Here is a 22,038-nt window from a genome sequence, read left to right as displayed (position 1 = left end):
CAACAAATCACTGGGTTTTTAATAAATGTGTTTGGCGACCAAAAACGCAGCCATTGCTGTTTTTACATTAGAGCAGACTCAAGGATTGGGCTGAGGTGAGCAGTCAGCAGACTAGAGGTGGATAATTAATGAGTGATTGGAGAAGGTCAGAGCAACGGCCTGTGAGAGAATCAACTTTCCTTTCTCGTTTCTTTTATTTATATTTCTTTATCACTTCCTCAACTCTTCTTAAATGTAGGCTGGCATAGACCTCGTTTGTTCTACTGTGTATATCTGAGATCCTCGGAAACTAATTAAGGCAGAGGAATGGGAGAAGAATCGAATATAGTACCTCACCAAGGATGCTCTAATGAGGCGTTCTCTGGGCTGATTGGTTGTCTGATATAAAACCCTAGCAGAGGGGCTATATTGACTATTTGTAAACAGTTAACACAGGTACACTGAAGTTCTGTGAGTTCCCTCTTTTTAACGCCTTCCCTCAAGTCTGTAACAACAACAGCAGGCAGTGCAGGATGGGGTCAGATTAATTACACAACATCAGCTATGGACAATTTTCAGGTGGTCTTCTCAGCTACAAGGTCACATCTTCTCATATGTGACTGCTTTTCGCACAGAGATAGTGACAGACTTGAGTTTGGTTACATAATAGTTGTTTTTGGTCATATCTTGCAAGCAACATTTGAGTGTGTGTGTGTGTGTGTGTGTATATATATATATATATATATATATATATATATATATATATATATATATATATATATATATATATATATATATATATATATACACACACACACACAAAGTATTTTGACACTGAAGTCATAATTTTAAATGACTGAATTTCAAACAAAGTGCCATCAAATGGTGATGTTTTTGTTTTATTCACTACAATGTGTCCAAATATTTTTTTTTTTTCCTTTATTTTGATTTTTACAATTAAAACCTCACAAATATCTTTTGGGAAATATTTTAGTTATTTTTTTTGTTAAAAGTAAATGAAATTTGATTTGATGTATTGATATGACTGTCCAAAAACATTGTTAGGCCACTGTATGTAATAAGTAAAAGCGTCTATTTCACTCGTAATAGTTTGTTCAATAAATTGAGACCCACATGCACTCAAGCGCAATAATCTAAAATAATGAATATATCCAATATCCAAAAGAAAAATGATTCTCATTTACAAATATGATGTTTTTAAAGAGGATGACATTACACAACACATGCTTTGTGGTTTGGTTAACCAAAAAACAAGAATACCAGACAGTGGTTTTCTAGATATTTTCCTACTTGTTGTATTTGTGGATGCTGAATGCAAATTAGCATTTCAAATAAAGCGCGCTCCTCTCTCAGAATATCTATTAAGGTCAGTCAGTTTTATGTAATCACCAAACAAAAGTTTTTAAAACCATGACTTCCGTTTGCTTATTTGATTTGTAGTGTGTCAGTACCTCCGTCTGCAGTAAACCCGAATGTTTATAGCAGTGTATTGTACAGTGGCGTCCAGTAAGTCTTCACACACTCACCGTCACATTCACACACACACACAGTCACACAGGGGAAACAGCGAGATGTGGCTTTAAAAACTCACCATCTATCTTCCTGCATTGTACAACCATGCAAGTCAGATAGTAAACATTGCCTCATAACATTACTATGCAAAGTCCTATTTCCCCCAATGATGGAGTCCCACCCCTCATCCTCCTCCCTTCCTCCTCCTCCCCTGTACTGTATCTCCCAGGCTTCCCCGATTACGGTTTCTATTCCTCGCCAAGCGACCAACGGGGGCCCCCCTTCTCCTTTGCGGACTATGGCTCCCTGGGCCCCCAGGCGGCTCAGCTGCTGCAAAGCGAGCATGCCACATCAGCCTGCAACTCCCCTCTCCAGCACCTGGCCAGCCCGGATCAGTATAAGAGCCCAGGTGTGTACCCGCCTCTCCTTCATTCAATGATTGATTTGATTCATGCAGTTTATTCATCACCCTGCCATTCATTAAAACCAGAGAGAAAGAGAGAGGGGGGACAGATGAGAAGGGAAAGAGAGGGATTTGTGCATCCTTGCAGTTTGCTTCATGTGCGCTGCATGTTGAATTGTCGCAGCATTGTCATTTCGCCGCCTGTGGATTTGAGGGAGTGTATATACGTGAGCACGTATACGCTGCCGCTAATGCGTATGTACTGTGGAGATATATCCGGGAAAGCGGGATGTGGCTGCGGTCACAGGCTGTGCAATTAACCAGGAGATGCGTTCATGCCTGCCGGTTCATATCTCCTGCAGTACATACTCAGGCACGTATATATGTATTACACACCCATTGGCTCCATACCACTCAACTGTCAGCCTGCTGGCATGTGATAAATGATATCCAAACATCCGACTTCATGTACATGAGTATAAAATGACAAGCCATTTGTTGGAAGGTGATTTTATCGCTTAGTTGGCGCACTTGGGCACAGTATCACATATTGAGATAAATTGTTAATGCATCCCTTTATTTGCAAACTTTTTGTTCTTTATTCATTCTGTTTGTTCACATATACAGTACAGTGGCTCCAAAAATGTATTTAGACACTTAAAGGGATAGTTCATTCTGTCATCATTTTTTCACCATCATGTCATTCCAAACCAGTGTGACTTTATTTCTTCTGTAGAACACAAAAGAAGATATATTGAAAAATGTCTTTTTTGGTGTCATTTTAGATCCCTTTTTATTGTATGGATCTTCTTTTTGTGTTCTGCCAAAGAAAATGTCATACAGGTTTGGAACTGCGTAAAGGTGAGTAAATGAAGACTGTTAATTTATGGGTAAACTATACCTTTAAAGCGATAGTTCATCCAAAAATGAAAATTGTCCCATGATTTACTCACCCTCAATCCATCCTACTTTAGGTGTATATGACTACTACAGTATCTTCTTTCAGGCAAACACAATCGGTATATTGATATTGATATATTTAAAAATATTTTTAGTCCTCCAAGGTTTGTAATGGTTGTGAAGTCTTCACTTCAGAAGACGTATTGAAGTCTTCTGAAGTGAAGCAATGGGTTTTTGTAAGAAAAATATCCATATTTAAAACTTTATAAACTAAAATAAACTGCGACCGTATGCAGAATGCAAAAATCGACTTGCGCCAAATTAGTAATCCTCTGACGCGATGTATGACGCCGGATGTAAGAGTATTGGAAGCTTAGACGCCTCTCACGGTTCAGACAAATAGGGATGTACAACAAATTTAAGCTCCTCTTCTCTTATATCAAATTTCTTTAAAAATTATCATTTTAGACTTATAATCCGTGACCGGTGATTTGTTTTGCCCTCTCCTATGCGCCTCCGCGTTCGTCATTACATTGTGCATCAGGTCAAAGGGATACTCTTCCGCCGTAAATCGACTTGCGCATTCTGCATACGGTCGTCCACTGGAAGCTAGTTATTTGAATTTATAAAGTTTTAAATATTGATATTTTTCTTACAAAAACCCATCGCTTCACTTTAGAAGGCCTTTATTAACCCACTGGAGTCGTATGGATTTCTTTTTTTATGGATGGATGCATTATTTTTTACTTCAAAACACAGCCCCCCATTTACAACCATTATAAACCTTGGAGGACTAAGTATATTTTTAAATATATCTCTGATTGTGTTCATCTTGAAAGAAGATAGTCATAAACACCTGGCTTGAGGGTGAGTAAATCATCGGGAAATTTTCATTTTTGGGTGAACTGTTGCTTTAAGTCACACTTTAAAAACAAATGTCATTGCAATATATACAAAATAACAAACCAAGTGTTATTTACTGTGCAGAATGATAACATAGGCACACTTTCTAAGCAAAATATTTCATCAAAAAATGTTTTGAGTCCCATTCTGGTTGGCAAATATTAGCGGAAAATGTCCATAGAAATTACAGATATAACAAGACAAAATATGCAGCATAATTTGATAGCAGAGGACACTTGGTTTGCTATTTTGTTATTTCATGCATATAAGTTCTGACATTTGAAATGTGGCTTAAGTGTTCAAATACTTTTTTTTTGGCCACTGTATATAGAATTACATAAACTAATGATTATATAGCATGGTTGATGTTTTGACAGCATATTTAAAGGGAAGAGTTTTGCTATTCCCAAACTCTTGGCATATTTTGTAATGTTTCATAGTAGTGCACCAATGAACTGACGTTCGGTCCTCTTAAAAACAGTAGTGCTCCACTTTATATTCAGTAGCCTGTAGTTCAAAGGAAGGTGGTCTTGAGCTCTTGGCAATAAACAAGACACATCTTAAGGAAAAAAAAAATGGAAAAGAAAAAGAAGTGCCGTCAAGAGCCATGGTAATGACTAGTAAACTGTCTTGCAGACATTGAGGCATGTGTGGATTAGACATCCACGCCAGCAACCAGACTGTTTATGGTTCAGATCCCAGTTAGGGAATGCCAAGGAATGTTGACGGTATTGGCAGTTCATTTCTTTCAACCTTGTGAGCAATATACTTAACTTCCAAGATGTCTTGTGACTTATGTCAACACTTTCCCTTTCTTTAAATGAAAGTTGTTCTTTAAATGATTGCGTGCTTTTAGACACATTGCACATAATAGTTTTTTTTTTTTTTTAATCCATAATAGTTAATTATGTGTATGAATTAGTTTCACAGCAGTATTGAGCTACAAAAACAGTTTCTTGTTCTGTTAATGAGCACATCCTCCATTGATGGCTTCTGAAGATATAAAAGACGTGTCTTATTAGCGTAGACCTATTGGGAATACAGAAGCCAGTCACAGCTCTGGACGTGATGCTAACCAGGGCTGTCACTTGCAGTGTGCTGCTTTTCTCCTTTTATATTAGAAGGGTTTTTGTGATTTTGTGATCTGGATTTGTGATCCAGATCATTCCGAGAACAATTTCAAGATTAACATTGAGGAGAACTTATGATCTATGTTGTTTTTCTGACACCCTGCTGTTTACTTTACTGAATTCCTGATATAATTACCACCAAAATCACTTTAATCAGTATTTTTGTTTTGTTTTCCTGTAAATAAAATAAAAATGTTTATAAGTGTATTTGTGGCCAGTTGTTTATATTATTATTAGTATCATCATCAAGCATAAATCTATAAGTCTAGCATAAATCAGTTGTGCTTAATTCAGGATATACTCTAAAAATAATCTTATATTTAATCTAATTTATTATTATTATTAAAACATTCCTGTTTTCTTTAGATAAGTTTTGCTTCTGAAGTAAATGTATTTTCTTTTAAAGATTCTTTCAATATTTTTACTTGAAATTCTTCACTTTGAAAGCAAGACAAAAATACTGATTACTAAAATTATTTGTGCACTTTTTACCCATTTCTTCTTGAGACTGGAGTAGTTATTTGGTCAATTTCTTATCCCTTACTAATTTTGCATCATATTTTACATTACAGTGGGCTGGTTGTAGCCATCTTCCCTTCCACTCAAATCTAGTGGTGGATATACCCGCTTTCCCATCATCCCTAGAAGTAGCTGACGCTATTTTGATACGCTGACATTTAGAAGTGAAAGCTCTGACTGTAGAGCTGCTCACCTCTTCTGTTGTCTGTGTCCTCATTTGTGTGAAAAGCAGACAGATTGTGTGAGTCTGCCTCGTTCAGTTTACCCACGGCGGCATATTGCCCCCTATCTAACATATTTGCTCTCCTATGCAAGCCCTCCGGGCTAATATTCCATTCATACAGATATCTTTTACCCTTCTGAGTTTTTTGGAGGCTGCTGCAGTAATAGACTCCCTCCTCAATGGGTGCTGATCTGAAGGCCTCTGCCTGTGGAGGAACTTGATTTAATATTCGCTTATTAATGGAAGTGTCATAGAGGGCCGTGCGTAGGAGAAAAATGAGCGTGGCACAGCAAGGGGCCTCAAAGTTTCTGAGAGCATTCATTTAATTTAATTCATGCATTTGTTTTTATTTTCCTTAATTCGCCTCTCAACAGCAATGAAATGGAGGGGTCATCTGCAAATGACAGCAGCCATGGCTCAAGTGGTCTGATATAATTATAGTCTAATTGTGATTCCCCCCCAAAACCCCCTCCAGCCTTTTCTTGCTCCTTTCTCACATTTGCCAGTATTTCTGCTCCGTGAATTTGTGTTTAGGTTTAGAAGTTCCAACTTTAGAAGACAAACTTTGTGGCCAGAATCACCACATCTGCCATTCAGTGTTATTTTAGTAGTATTATTCTTTGATTAAAAATACAAACAAAAACAGCAATATTGTGAAATATTATTCCAATTTAAAACAGCTGTTTTCTATGTCAATATACAGTAAAGTGTAATTTATTCCTGTGATCAAAGCTGAATTTTCAGCATCATTACTTCAGTCTTCAGTGTCACATGATCCTTCAGAAATCAATTTAGTATGATGATTTGATGCTCAAGAAACATTTATGATTATTATCAATGTTGAAAACAGTGTACAATTTTTTTTTTCAAAATTCTTTGATGAACAGAAAGTTCAAAAGAACAGCATTTATTTAAGATAGAATATTTTCTAACATTATAATTGTCTTTACTGTAACTTTTGATCAGTTTAACTCATCCTTGATGAATAAAAGTATTGATTAATTTTATTTCTATCCCCCACAAATAAAATTTAAATTCTTACTGACCCCAAACTTTTGAATGGTAGTGTTTAATGTTACAAAAGATTTAGATTTCAGACAAATGCTGTTCTTTTGAACTTTCTATTCATCATAGCATCATGAAATAAAAATGTAAATAACTGTTTTCAACACTGATAATCATAAATGTTTCTTGAGCATCAAATCATCATATTCGATTGATTTCTGAAGGATCATGTGACACGGAAGACTGGAGTAATGATGCTGAAAATTCAGCTTTGATTCAGAAAATAAATTACACTTTACTGTATATTGACATAGAAAACAGCTGTTTTAAATTGGAATAATATTTCACAATATTACTGTTTTTGTTTGTATTTTTAATCAAATAAATGCAGGCTTGGTGAGCAGAAGATACTTCCTTTAAAACATTAAAAAATCTTACTGACCCCAAACTTTTGAATGGTAGTGTGTGTATATATATAACTATTTAGCTTTTTTATTTATATATGTATTTCAGCCTTAATTTGTTCAGTTTTAGTTTTTAATTTATTTCCAGATAGTAATTTTAGTGCTTCTACTAAAACTTATTTCAGTTAGTTAATCTAATATTTTCTTTATTTTATTTCAGCTTGATTTTAATGAACGAAAATGTTTTTAATATTTTAGTTAATGATAATAACTTTGCTGCCAGTTGAAGAATCTTATCCACCATAAATATTTCTTAGCAACCATGAAATTTTGCAATTTTTTATTTAAAAAAAAAAAATTTAAATCCTTTTGACTATTGAATAAACTGCTGGTTGTCCTTTCATATTTTTTATTTTGTCATTGTAAGTTTCTTGGTGAAAGTGCATAAGTCATAAAACATGACGACACATCATTTCCTGTAGTTTTGTTTTATATTTTTAAACCTTCCTTCTAGAGAAAATGTAAGCACTGTTAAAGAACTTTAAGCACAGTTGATAATGGTTATTCTCCACAAGTTGTTAGAAGACATCAACTGCATGTGTCACTTACATCAGTGAGGGTCAGCAAGGGATCATTCTTACAGTTCAACTTAAACTGTTTTATGTTGCATTTCCTAATAAATTTACCCAGCAACATTTTATTTACTCGCCAAAGCCAGCAGTTTGCGCTTGGCGAGTGTTTAATTTCGGCTCTTAGGCTTCATCTTCAACGGTTTCTGCTTTCAGACCCAAATGTAGTTTTAGCAAAAGTGGTGCTGCACTTGCAGTGGAGAGGAAACTCCATGATTCAGTCTTCAACGCATTTTACCCAAGACACCCTCAGCAATTTCCTGGTTTCCAGGCAGCTGCTAGGCCTGATAGCCCCCTGACGCTAACTGCCAGATAATCACCGTCGTATATATTAAAAAAAAGGAAGAAAAAAAAAAAAACGAGAAGGAGAGAGACCACTTTCTCAATGACAGGTGTTGATTAGATAGGGGGTGTTGTGGCAAAATCCCCCGTGCAATTTTCAGAAAGGGACTGGAGAACCGGCAGTCAAATTTGAAGCAGGATGGGCGTAGAGCTCTTGATATGAGATTGGGGGAAAGGGAGTGTATGGGAGAGCAGAGAGGGGTGAGGTTATGATAATGAAAGGAACCTGCAAGGAAGCGGTTCATTCTCACTCACACTTTTAAACATCACAGATGCCCTCAGAGGGGGAAAAATCAGATAGATCTCCATCACACAGCAGTCCAGCTCTCTATGTTGGCCTAAAACCTACTTTAGTAGCATGCATGCCATTTGAATGCGGGCGAGATGCGTCCGACACGCATAAGCACTCTTTCATCTGCATGAATGATGAGATATATTGCTGCAGTAGTCGCTGGCTTGAAGTAGAGCTGACTAGTTTGCTTTGTGCAATGTGTGCGTATGTCTATGTGCAGAATTTATGACCAGTTTCTTTATTTTTCATTCTGAGAACACATTTGGCCACTATTCCTAAAACACCCCAGGCTGTTTAGACATACACACACAAGACTTCCTTTCAAAATATGACACTTTGTGCTTATAGTGCATGCTTTTGCTAAGCTTGTTAGTCAAGCTACACACCGGCAGTCCTGACTAGCAACCCTGCTCACATCACTGTTGGCACGGCCACTTCTCCGGCAGGCACCAACCCGCCCCGGCCTGGAGCCTTCCCTGGAGCCAGCAGCCCCGGGCCAGTGGCTGACCTGTACGGCCCCACCAGCCAGGACTCCGGCGTGGGCAACTACATTAGCGCTGCTAGTCCCCAGCCCGGCTCCGGCTTCGGACACAGCATTGCTGTAAGTACCTTGTTCACCACCATCGACATGTTTCTCTTTTCTCCCATTCTAATGCATTCACCACCCTGTCCGATGTAGCGCTTTTAGACTCCAGCAGCTGCTATCGTAGTTTTTAGAGTGAATTTTCTTTGCCATAGTTTATTTGGAGAGTGAGTAACTTGCTTAGCAGGTTGATAAAATGACCAGTAGAAGAAGGAAGTGTACATTGACATATAAACTAGTTGGATATCATTTAAATATCAAGAGGAAATTCACTAAAAAGCATATACTTTTATTTTGTAGCGTAAAGGGGTGTAACAATATATCGTATCACAATATATCGCAATATAAAAATGCAACTATGTATCGTGGATAGTGACAGTATGTATTGGGTTAACTAAATGAAAATTATTGTGTGAGAAAAAAAAATCAAGTTTACAGAGTTTTAGTGTCAGTACTACATTAATCTACTATATATATGTGACCCTGGACCACAAAACCAGTCATAAGGGTCAATTTTTTGAAATTGAGATTTATACATCATCTGAAAGCTGAATAAATAAGCTTTCCATTCATGTATGGCTATGTATGGTTAGGATAGGACAATATTTGGCTGAGATACAGCTATTTAAAAATCTGGAATCTGAGGGTGCAAAAAAAGTTGTCCAAATGAAGTCCTTAGCAACGCATATCCACTCTCAAAAATAAATTTATGGAAGGAAATTTACAAAATATCTTCATGGAACATGATCTTTACTTAATATCCTAATGATTTTTGGCACCCATACAATGTATTGTTGGCTATTGCTACAAATATACCCGTGAGACTTGTGACTGGTTTTGTGATCCAGGGTCACATATAATTTGAATATAATGTATAATAATGCAATGGGGGAATATGTGTGGGTCCTGATAATCCTGATAATGTTACCAGTAGAAAGTGGCCTACATTATTTTAAATATATCTAGTCAGTGACAGAGTGCAAGCATACTCGTCTAAAATAATTCTGTATTTTCAGCTTCAGAATCATGAATATTTTTCTTCAGGTGTCACCATTGGACCTGTGCATTGGGTTACCAGCACCAAGTCCAAGCCTATTTATTTCCACCGCCAAATATAATACCAAATTTAGCATTTTAATAAAAAGTAAATTTTCTGTTAATCGTTTACCATATGTCTTGAAGTATTGCAATAAAATTGTATCGGGAGTTCAGTTTCGTGATATGTGTCGAATCGTGACATGAGGGTAATGTTACACCTCTAGTAGTGTATATTTATATTAGTATTACAGCGGATTTGCACTAGTTGTGAGATTTGCTTTAGCCTCCAGTTCGCCTAATTGCGTAACAGTTCAGATACACCGTCTTGCACAGTTCGCCAGCAGACTACTACAATTTGATATACTTAAAGGGTTATTTACCCAGAAATGAAAATTCTGACATTTATTACTCACCCTCATGTTGTTCCACACCCGTAAGACAAAATCTGATGGCTTAGTGAGGCCTCAATTGACAGCAAGATAATTAACACTTTCAAATGTGCAGAAAGCTACTAAAGACATATTTAAAACAGTTCATGTGACTACAGTGGTTCAACTGTAATGTTATGAAGCAACGAGAATACTTTTTGTGCGGCAAAAATCAAAATAACGACTTTATTCAACAATATCTAGTGATGGGCGACTTGAAAACACTGCTTCATGAAGCTTCGAAGCTTTACGAATCTTTTGTTTTGAATCAGTGGTTCGGAGTGCATGTCAAACTGCCAAAGTCATGCCCCCCAGTGGTGAGCCATTGAAATTTCGAAACACTTATGATGTAACGAAGCCATGTTTACTGAAATCATGTGACTTTGGCAGTTTGATAGTGCTCCGAACCACTGATTCGAAACAAAAGATTTGAAGCTTCATGAAGCAGTGTTTTATAATCGCCCGCCACTAGATATTGTTGAATAAAGTCGTTATTTTGTTTTTTTGCCGCACAAAAAGTATTCTCGTCGCTTTATAACATTGTTGAACCACTGTAGTCACATGAACAGTTTTAAATATGCCTTTATTTGCTTTCTGGGCAAATTAAAGTGTTAATTAAGGAATCTTATCGATCTTGAGAGAAGAAGTATCATTGCTGTCAATGCAGGCCTCACTGAGCCATTGGATTTTAACAAAAATATCTTAATTTGTGTTCTGAAGATGAACAAAGGTCTTACGGGTGTTGAACGACATGAGGGCGAGTAATTAATGACAGAATTTACATTTTTGGGTGAACTAACCCTAACTTGATCCAGGCTCTTTAACATGTAGAAACCGGTTACAATTATGTTCTCCATCATTTTAAAATACATGCAAAATAAAATAAAGTCTTAGGTATTTTCGTATTGAAAGAGTGATGATTTTTTTTTCTGAAATACCTTATACAACAGTGCCACAACTTTTTAATGAATTCCCTCCATAATGTTAATAAATTAATTAGCTAATAAAGTTTTAAAATTGAATTTGTCCTGAAGGAACAAATATTTCTAACACAACTAATAGGACTAAAAGAATGTGTGATATGCGAGTACGTGAAATCAAAAGAAGCAAATAAATGAAGTTATGTGGGGGAAAAAGTGCTAAATAAATCATCTCAGATGTAATAGATTGCAGTGGGTCCAAAGGTGTGATAGATGTGCATGTTTTACTGATACTAATTATCAGGAACAAGGCTATAAAAACGTCTCTCTTTTGAAAGCTGAAAAATGTGAAATCACGGTCTCATTAGTGCAAAGCAGGTGCCCTGGCAAATAGCTAAAGTTAGATAGCGTTGGTTTTAGCATTGCTAACATTTCTGCATTCCCACCACCAGCATTCCTTTCTATCTCTGTCAACTTCAGGATAACAAACTGTGAACTTGTACCGGCTGTCAGCAGCAGTGTGATGTGTCAGTGTGCTTTTGTTCATGTGCCAGCCCGGAGGACAGAAATCTCACAATTAGTTCTTCTCTCATTTTCAACCCGGTATTTTGTTTCCCGCACACAATGGCTTTTTTATTTTTCCAGCAGATGATGGGCATACCAGAGGCAGCCTTTGAAAGGTCCCCCACACAAAGTGCATATGTAAATCAATAAGGCGATAATAAACTCTTGTGAGAAACCCTGTCATAAGAATATGTTGTCTTGCCCTTTGAAGCCATGGGCATTCATTATTCCTTCCGTGCATTAGTTTTTAACCTTTAACGGAGCAGAGAGACGGAGCAGGATTTGGGCGGAAGAGAAAAGGAGCAGGAGCCGACTCTCAGGGGGGTTGATGAGGGAGGCCGCGCTAAATCACAGGCTGCCGAGGGAATTACCGGCTCCAGCCGTTTTTTGAACCGCCGTCCAGATCTGCTGAAAAAATGAATAAGAGCCTTTGTATGTGAGGACACTGTTTATTGCCTATCTGCGCACACCTCTGATTCATTCTGCTTTCAGTGCCCCTCCAATCTCTTGTTTGGGAGGAAAAGCAAATAACTTTTTTTTCTCTCTCTCTCTTCTGCCCTTAAGTACAGTTTGCAAAACAGACCGGGCACTCATTAAATCTAAACGGATTTTCAGAATTACAATGTCACCTTGCGTTTGACATTCAGATGGAGTTTTTCTAACCTAAATAGAGTCAAATTTAGGTTGGCCTCAAACCCTCAGAACATCTCACTTGTGATTGACAGTGTTCTGGAGGCAGAAAGACTTTTTTTTTTTTTTTTTGCACTGCCTGACATGAACTGCTGTTTCTCTTAGCCTCTGTAGCATCCTCTCAAACTGAAAGATTTCTTTCTATAAATGTATATATCTCGCCGATGTTCTTGTTCCCCAGTGTTTGGACTGGAGCCTGACACTGGTGAAGTTCACAGTTTTGTTGCTCAGATTGAGGCTTATATGTGATTTCTTAACAGCTGTATCTTGCTTATGTTTGCTGCATGAATTGTGATTTCAGATGAATTCATTAATGTTGTTATTGTTGGCATGAATGTAAATGATTGTATTACTTGATCTTTGATTAAAAAAAAAAATCAAATGTTTTGTTCTTAATTTCCATTCTCTCTTGTTCTTTGAAATGTATATATTTCTTTCCATTTTCCTTCATTGTTTGGCACTAAAAGATTTTAAAGGGGAGAGCAGGAATAAATGTAATATTTTGTGGTTTTTGCTCATTTTTTCCTAATTTTCAAATATCTTCAATACCAGCCTCTATTAAATTTATATCTTAATTTAGACATTAAATGCTTCATAATTTGATGTGATAAATTTAACAATAGATGAAAAATTAATTGTGAATAATTATAGTTTACATAATTGTTAGTCTGTAAGTTTTATGATTTTTTTTTTTAATATTGCTAAAAAAAATAGGCCTAACTTTTAAAGGAGAGAATATTGTTTAAAAGGATGTATTATTTGATTTATTGTAAGTATAATTACGACCATAAATGACAACTTTTTACTACACTTTTAAGTTTACAACAGCTTTCTTGCTGAACTTGCTTCCACACTACTGTAGCTTGTGAAAACGACCAATATTTATTGCAACGTTTCAGTCATGCAGCCTTTTAAAAGTCTGATGAATGTCACATGACTAAAACGTTGTAATATTACCAATATTACCAATTTTTCTTTCAAATATGGTTTGGTGCACCCACCACTCAGGTGTTACAGTACCGAATATAGGCACGGTAAGTGTATTGTGCATAAAATTATGACCATTACATTTACTATGTGTTACAGTTATTCCTGCTCTCTCCTGCTGTTCACCTAGATCAGACTGAGGAAATGATGTGGACTGATCTTTAAGGTTGATAGATAACATTCATTCATGCTAGCAACACATGCAATGATTGAAATGACTTACGAGTGATCACTTCACTCAGAATGCATACTGACACCATTACTAACTGTACACTTTTAGGGTCCTTTGATTGCGACAGCTTTTACAAATGGATACCATTGAAACCTAACAGGTGGTTGGTTGCCATCTCATTTGAGGTAGATATCCCGTACCATTTATGAAATGTGTATATATATATATATATATTTATTTATTTTATTTATTTATTTATTTTTTTGTGCCTTCATAATTATGCATCTTTTCACCATACTATCTTCCTGTTCCATCTGCCTATTCATTTTGATTCCCCTCTCCTTTTGATCTCAGATGAGTTTACGTTGAATCCGTGTAGTGCTCTTATTTTTTCATCAACACCTTAAGGCTTTTACAGGGCTTTTACATCCCAGACAAGGGAATTTAAACTTCATATGCAACAATCTGGATTTCAGGAGTCTTATCTCTCATTGAACATCTATGTTATTAAATCCTCATTCTGAAGCCCTTTAAAAGCCTTCAAAAGTGTTTCCCGCTTCGCAAGCGGCGTAAGCGTGGAGGCTACACATTTTCCCCATTACTTTTTGTCACTAGTTCCTCCTTTATCCTCCGCCTGTCTGCCTGTCTGTCATTCGACTGTTCTTTCATGCATGATGTCTGCGAGCGGGTGTACTCAAAACTGCGCAGTTGCTTTCTTTCACTGCCAGAGTTCTTCTGCGCTCCCAACGCGACTCGTATCCTCTATGAAGTGCTGTATTTGGATATTATGCACAGGTGTTGCGGCTTTGATTAGTGTGCACCTGGAAGCGAGCCCTCTTTGCAGAGAATCTGTTGACTTAGGTGCCATCTGATGTAATTCATCAGGTTTTTGGGATAAGGTGCTGTTTCCGTAATCACTTCGCTTGTATAGCTAGGTCTTAAGGACTTAAAGGTGATTTTGAGTATATGCTGAGATGCCAGATACGGCTAAATCGAAGATGACTGGCTTATTTAAATGCGCTGTGTGTGGATAAGTGGATGCACATTTATTTGGTCAAAACCCCTCCCCTATACTTACTTAATATTTCCACTCAGACTTTTTTTTTTTTTCTTCTTCTTCTTGTACGGTGATGCATCAATTGCGATTACGCCAGACTCTGTGGCATTTACCTGTGACCTGTCATCTGGATAAGAGGCCTGCGGACTGCGGTTTGTTGCCCATAATCTTCCTAAAGAGCTTCTCATTTTGTCCTCGAGGCAAAACGGATGATTGATTTAATGAGTAGGTAGAATCGCTCCATCTGTATGGATTCTCCAAACGTTTGATTGAAGTACACATCAGCAGTCAGAGAAAGCAACGGCGGCGGAGAGATTTTGCAGAAGCGGGTTCTTAACTTGTCATTTCCTGGTTGGATGGACATCCGAAGAGTTTCTGCATGCTTGAAACACTAACATATGTGTTGCGTCGATGTCTGAACCCCATGTAGATGAGATGTGTTTGTGTAAAAGTGCTGATGTGTTCTGTATCTGAGCCTAAACGACCGAAGCTTATAATGAAAAGGTGCTGACGGTGGAGTGATTCTGATAGTGAACGATATAACATCTCTACTTCAATTTAAAGCTGTCGGCAGCAAACTTCCAGCCGGACTGAATCGATACACACTTTATTTTTTAGACTAGATTTACTGTGTACAATCAGATGCTTCAGTTTATCAAACACACTGCACTTTCAAAGACAACATATGCTTTTAAAAAGCTACATTTTATTGGAAAAAAGTTTGACTGAAGTGAAATTCTATTTGAAGTCCATGTGAACTGTACAAAATGTTAGTGTTTATATACTGCCAGTTGAAAGTTTGGACACATCTGCTAATTCTTGATTACTATTTTCCATGTTTTAGAATTATACTAAATAAAAAGGCATCAGTGATGCATTTCAAGCATTGTTTGGAAGCACTTCACTTCTATGCTTTACATTTGTGGGCCGCTTGTTGGTTTCCATTACACTTCAAATTGCGCAAATTGAAATTGTGAATACGGCCAATGGAAATGCGTCTATTTTGCAAAAACTCCCATATATCGCAAAAAGTTTTTACGCTCACATGAGGTGGCTTTTCAGGCAATTCAAAAAGGAATATTTCACAAAACTCATTCTTTAAAGATGGCATGGTATGTTGGGACAGAAGACGAGACAGTTAAATAATTACGGGAATACTGGATTCTAAACAACAAAGAAATGCCACAATTTATCAAGACCTCAAAGCAGATAGGAGGTAGAAACACCCAGAAACACTTGGCCGCTCCCGAGTATATTTCCTTGCCATTAATGCTCAGATATATTTCCTTGCCGTTAATGCCTATGTCTCCTTCCATTAAAAATAATGGGTAGTGCAGTGGCTGCAATATACTTAAAGGCTTAGTTCACCCAAAAATGAAATTTCTGTAATTAATTACTCACCCTTATGTTCCACACCCATAAGACCTTCATTCATCTTTAGAGCATAAATTAAGATATTTTTGATGAAATGCACACAAAAAGTATTCTCGTCGCTTCATAACATTAAGGTTGAACCACTGTAGTCACGTTGACTATTTTAAAGATGTCTCCTGGACTTTGAATGTGGTCATTTTTATTATTTTCATTTTTGGGTGAACTAAACCTTCAAACCTATTAATATCCGTTGCTATGATTTTTGGAATTAGGTTTTAATTGCAATAACATCAGTTAATGGAAACGCCGTCATTTTATCGACATTTAGAAAAAGTTCTGCGCAGATCTGTAATGGAAACCCGGCTACTATCTGACTCAACTCGCCCATTATAAAATAAATAAATAACATTAATGTTAAATAAAAAATAAAACCAAGTTTTGAAAAGAAATTCATACACAGACACAGTTTACATTACTGTTCCGATGTTTGGGGCCAGCAAGATTTTTTTTTTGTTTGTTTGTTTTTAAAAAGTCTCACCAATGCTGCATTTATTTGATTAAAAAAATATTCATTTATTGTGAAAATATTATTACTGTTTTCTATTTTAATATATTTTAAAATGCCATTCATTCCTGTAATGGCAAAGCTTCAGTCTTCAGTGTCACATGATCCTTCAAAAATCATTCAAATATGATGATTTGGTGCTCAAGAAACACTTTTTTTTTTTTTTGCTCCATTTTTCTTTCCAGAATTCTTTTGATGAATATAACGTTCAAAAGAGCAATGTTTATTTGAAATAGAAATCTGTTGTAACATTAAAAATATCTTTACTGTCACTTTTGATTAAAAGAATGCGTTCTTGCTGAATAAAAGTATTAAAAGTAATCTTACTGACCCCACGTTTTTTAGAACAGTAGTATATTTATCTACAAATCTGTCATTTTAGCACAAGCTTTTATAATGAGAAACATACATGGCGCAGTTAAATGTATCCAAACTTGTGCAGGCGTTCACCGAGTTAAATTCACAGACATAAGATGATTGGCACCAGTATGGCTCAGATGCAGCACATTTTACACACCCACACCATTTTAGCTGAAGTATGTGTGAAATCTGAGACACTTCTCTGTTTGCTTCAGCAGAGTTTATCAGGAGGCCCGGGGAAGACTGGCCGGAGTTTCTAATTGGTTCTGTGTACAGGTAAAGGCCATTAAACTTCAAGCACTACAGCGCTGAACGGGAATCTAAAGCTGAGATGGCGCCACACGAAGAACAAACCGACACGTCAGAATCATCTCAGAAAGAAGAAAAAAAGAAAAAAACAACTAAACAATCTGCTGTACTATACTGAAAACCTGGCTTTTGAATATTTTATCCTAGCGTAGCCCTGACCTTGAATTAGGATTTTATTTTTCCTTTATTGTTTTTCCTTTTAGTCATCTTTTATTGTGTACACGTTGAATCAACCAACGTTTGTTTGAGTTTCTAGATGTTCTTCATTGTTCTCGAATGTTCTCTGATGAGAGCGACTATGTAAGCATAAACTAATGTCTTTCTTTTTTTCTTTTTTTTTTTCTGTTGTTGTTTTTTGAGGTAGTAATATTCCAATAGCAGTTTCATTTCACAGTCCTCGTCTATCACATTTTCAGGTTTCGTTTCATTCAAGCAAGAAAACGGTTTGAAATGACTCAGACATTTTTAATTCAAGCCTAAACCGCAGTGAGTGGGTCACTCAAAAAAAAAACTAAAAAAAAATCTTAGTAGCTCTGTTCTATGTTTATTGTGATGTCTTGTTAACCATGATTACCTATTTTGGGCAATAAGAGGACTACAATATTTTCACAGTCCTTTTTTATAAATGTCATTTTTGTTGTCGATGATGAAAAAAAAAAAAGAAAAAGCTTTCCTTTTAATACTTTGTGAAATGAGATTTAAAAAGAAAAGAATTCTGAAACTGTAAATATTATTCTGTTCACTGCATCAAACTGTTTCTGAGAGAGAACCATATTTTTGTGATGGTGTCATAGAGGTCGTATCGTGCGCAAGCCGCAATATGTCAGTGCAAAAATATCTTCGAGGCTCAATGCAGTAACCGAGGTCCATCTGTAGCACAAAAGGCCGTGATTAACCCCAGTACGGACGAAACTCAATCCAACACTGTTAGCTCGCTTTGTAAATACCGTCGGCTTTACAACTGTGCAGGTGTCATACCAGCATATGGATTAGATGATAGTACGTTAAGATGTGCACAGCTTACAAAGAGAATATACTCCTTCACAAGGTATACCGAAATCACCACAAAAATCCAAAGCACACATGAATTATGATTTCCAACCATGTCGAGACATTTCATGTTAACGTTTCGTTTTGGCGTTCTAGCGTGGGCTTCTTTTTCCCGTCGAGCGTCCATGCGCGTGGAACGATTCGGCGATATTTCAAAACTGCTCTACGATTAGGAAAAACAAGTCTTTTGTACCATTACCTCAGTCCTGTGAGAATTACTTTAAAGGAGATTACAAATTAATTTATTTTAGCCTGAGACAGATATTGAAAAAGATATTAAAGTGTTGTTTTGAAATTAAGTAAATCATTGCACTGTGAGAGAGAGAGAGAGAGAGAGAGAGTTTATCATTTTCTATTTGCACATGTCAACTGACAGTCTCTAACATGGGTCATGTGAAGGACCGCCGTGGAAGCCGTTTGTTTCTTTCCTTCCGCGCAGGATAACGCTTACAAATCTCGAGTCTTGGCTTGCGTTGATTTGAAGACTGTACTTTTAAATGATCTCTTTCCAGGGATTTTATTCTAGAATATCAGAGATGACAGATGAGTTTATTGGTAGCAATAGTTCATTTCCTCAGAAACACTGAAACTGATTGAAACCAGTAGCTGCTACACACATTTGTTGTACATGTGGGGACTGGATTTGATGAGACACAAATGGCATTTAGAAATATGAATGATATTTACAAATATGAATTGACTGATGTATGCTGTTATTCGATCTTGTTGAAAATGCTTTATTTATTTTTTTGTGGGGGGGGGGGGTTGTTTTTTTTTTTTTTTGTTCATTTCACTAAACTAACAGGTGAGGCAGAATGCTGGACGCGATAAAGTAATATGATTTTAAAAAGACAAGGAGAACTTTGTGCTAACTGTTTGAGCTGTTTCAAAAAAGACAAACGTACAAAAAAAGAAGAAAAAAAAAAAGAAGGAAGAAAATTATCCCGAACATGTTTTCGACTTAAATAGGGATGGATTTTTATCAATATTTTTGTGGATGTTAATGATTATACTAAATATAACAATGACAATAATACAGATATTATGTACTGTATTTATCAATTGTTTCTCTTCATTCCCTGTCACCTCATTCAGTAATCTTATGTTGATCATTGTATTTTAGTAGTGTGTAAAAAAAGAAAACAAAAAAAACAAAAACAGGAATATGACTTTACCTTGTAAAAGAGTGCTGTCTTGATGCCAGTGTAGTGGTCTATACACTTCTTGGTTGGTATTTTTCACATTTCCCCTCCCCCCCACCCCCCCTCCTCTCGCTCTCCTTTTGTCGTTTTCCCCCTTTCTCTATATCTCACACTCTCTCTTTAGTGAGTAGTCGTAGGTGTTATGTACTTAATGTTAAGATGTAGAGATATTCATTAGCAATTGTAGGACCAGTAAGGATAGAACTTTCTCTTTATAATCATTTAAAGACAAAAGACAAAAAATGCTGAGTGTTATTTTCATAGTAATTTTTCTTTCTTTTCTTTTTGGTTTCTTTTTTGTTCTCATTTTTTTTTTTTTTTTTTTTTTTTGTTCCACTGTTTTGCTGGTCTCACATGGTTTCAACTAACCAAAGCTCTCACTGATGAAATCTAGGAGAAAGAAATTGCTGTACGACAGAATTGTAATCAAGGCATTAATTGGATCCCCACCCTTGAATGTTTTAAAAGGGGTGTGCCATACTACCTTAAATGCTAACGCTAGATATGCAAAACCGTTTCACTTTCGTTCTTTTTTAAGAGGGATGCAAGCTATAATTAGGAGGAGGATGATTTTTGTTACGTGAATGAAAAATTCATAAATATTTTTTTAGTAAGTTCTAACAAAGTAACGATGATGATTATGATATAGCCTAATCATTATACATTGATATTTATACTCTTTAAAAAATATCCCAGTGGCGCTACTTTTTTTTTAATACTTTTTTTTTTTTTATCGTGCCTGCCTAGATTAATACATACTTTAGTGGAACATATGATATGGTTGTTTTTGTGCTTTTTAATTACATTGCCAGCTTTTCATTTTAAGTCGACATCTACATTCAGTACATATTCTGGTGTCACACTAATTAGCTTGACTTGAGTGTAAATCCAGTGTCACACTCACCCACACTGAATCTGTATTCCTGAATCACATCTCTTCTCAGGGATATCAAACATGAGCCAATGTACCACAGATTTTTTGTAATGCTAGCCAGTTATGATCAGTATAGCACAACTTTTAATGAAAGGTGTCTAATTGAAGTTATTCAGTACATTTGAGCTAAATTTAAAGGTGCTGTCGGGATGAATCGTGCACAGCATTTTCTTACTGAAGACATTAGTTGTTCTTAGTTGGGTGTCTCTTTAAAAAGTTGATCCATTTAGGTCTTGGTGCTCATAGATTTAACAGCTGAAGGCAAATGTTTAACAGCAGATGAAGCACATTTCCTTTTCTGCTGTCAAATAAGAGTGTGACTTCTGTGATTAAAATGAAGGCTGGCAATCTTTTTAAACAGTCTCGTCCATTTGCATCGGTTTTTTTTTTTGTTTGTTTTTTTTCTCCCGTAATTTGATCTCGTAGCTTGGACTTTAAGGTAGCATGGCTCTGTTGCCACCATTTTGTTTTCCATGGACAGCAGTTTACAGCGGATGAATGTTACACATCTTGCTAGACTAGTTAAATCATTGGAAAATTGTTGGTTTAAAAAAAAAAAAAAAAAAGAAAACGAAAAAAGAAAATGACCTGGAAGGTGTCGAGTGATTTTGGGAGTGAACTACCGTATCCATTTAAACTTGAATTTTGCGGCAAGTGCTAGGCAATGGCCAAAACGATCATCCCACTAATAAAGCAGCAAAACGTTCTACACTGTAATGTCTAATGTACAGTATACTTGTATACATATACAAGATATATATGTATAGTGTATATATATCTCTTTAAATTGTTGAATCATCATCGTAGGCGAACTGACGCTAGTCCACACTGTTCGTTTCACTCTCGCTGTGTGTCGTGTAAGAGCTGCAGCAGATGTGCAGTAGTTTAGCTGCAGAATGTGTCGCGTAAACCTGACGAGGACGTGTAGCTAAATACGGTGTCATTAGGTGGAGGGGTTTATTTTTGCCACGTCCTTTGGGAACTCTGTCTCCCATTTTCTCCTGAGGCTTAGGCCTCGCTGATTGCCTTGCCCATTCCTAACACTTGCCCATTTTTTAACGTTAACGGACTTTTTACCGCGAGAACTGACTGAACGGACTGACGTCTGAAAGCATCTTTCAGGTCTTCTTGTATGGCTTGCTCAAGCCCTGTTGTAAAATAAACTAAAGTGGATGGGGGTCTCTCACATCTCAGATGTGGAAAGTATAATTTTATATTTGTATTTTCAAATAATAATGATAATAATAATAAAAAATGTTTGTGAAAGGTTTCCATCCTCTACTGTGGTCCAGAAATCAATGTGTTTGTCTGGAAAAGATTAAAAAAAAATAAAAAATAAAATAAATAAAAGAGTTTTGAACCATTTCACTCATGGTTTTTATTTTCAACTTTTTTCAAGCAATTGATTTGTGATTCAAAGGAAATGAATATACCTGCAAAAGATTGTATGCCAGAACATGCACAACGATTAAAATGCACAAAGTTGAATACAGAGCCCAAAAGCTCTTGTGTAAGTTTGTTTTCATTCTCATTTGTTTACATC

The 22,038-nt window shown here is 36.4% G+C and overlaps 1 protein-coding gene across 10 annotated transcripts in view; it reads left to right on the top strand.

Moving 5' to 3' along the window:
* The window catches only part of msi2b (musashi RNA-binding protein 2b), a 288,248-nt gene extending 266,280 nt beyond the window's left edge, over nt 1-21,968 (top strand). For 3 of the 10 annotated variants that reach the window (XM_067364758.1, XM_067364756.1, XM_067364751.1), the window contains 3 exons: nt 1,742-1,921; nt 8,709-8,863; nt 11,880-12,156. In XM_067364758.1, the coding sequence (XP_067220859.1) occupies nt 1,742-1,921; nt 8,709-8,863; nt 11,880-11,945 (401 nt within the window). In that variant the 3' untranslated portion in view covers nt 11,946-12,156. Of the gene's footprint in view, nt 1-1,741; nt 1,922-8,708; nt 8,864-11,879; nt 12,157-13,752; nt 13,830-17,215 lie in introns of those variants that run through there. The other 7 variants (XM_067364757.1, XM_067364753.1, XM_067364755.1 and 4 more) reach the window with 6 other exon arrangements.
* The last annotated feature ends 70 nt before the right edge of the window (nt 21,969-22,038 follow it).

This window comes from Chanodichthys erythropterus, chromosome 17 (genome assembly GCF_024489055.1).
Source record: "Chanodichthys erythropterus isolate Z2021 chromosome 17, ASM2448905v1, whole genome shotgun sequence".
Lineage (NCBI taxonomy): Eukaryota > Metazoa > Chordata > Actinopteri > Cypriniformes > Xenocyprididae > Chanodichthys > Chanodichthys erythropterus.
Note: the sequence above shows the minus strand (reverse complement) of the source record. Positions and strands in the feature narration are given on the sequence as shown.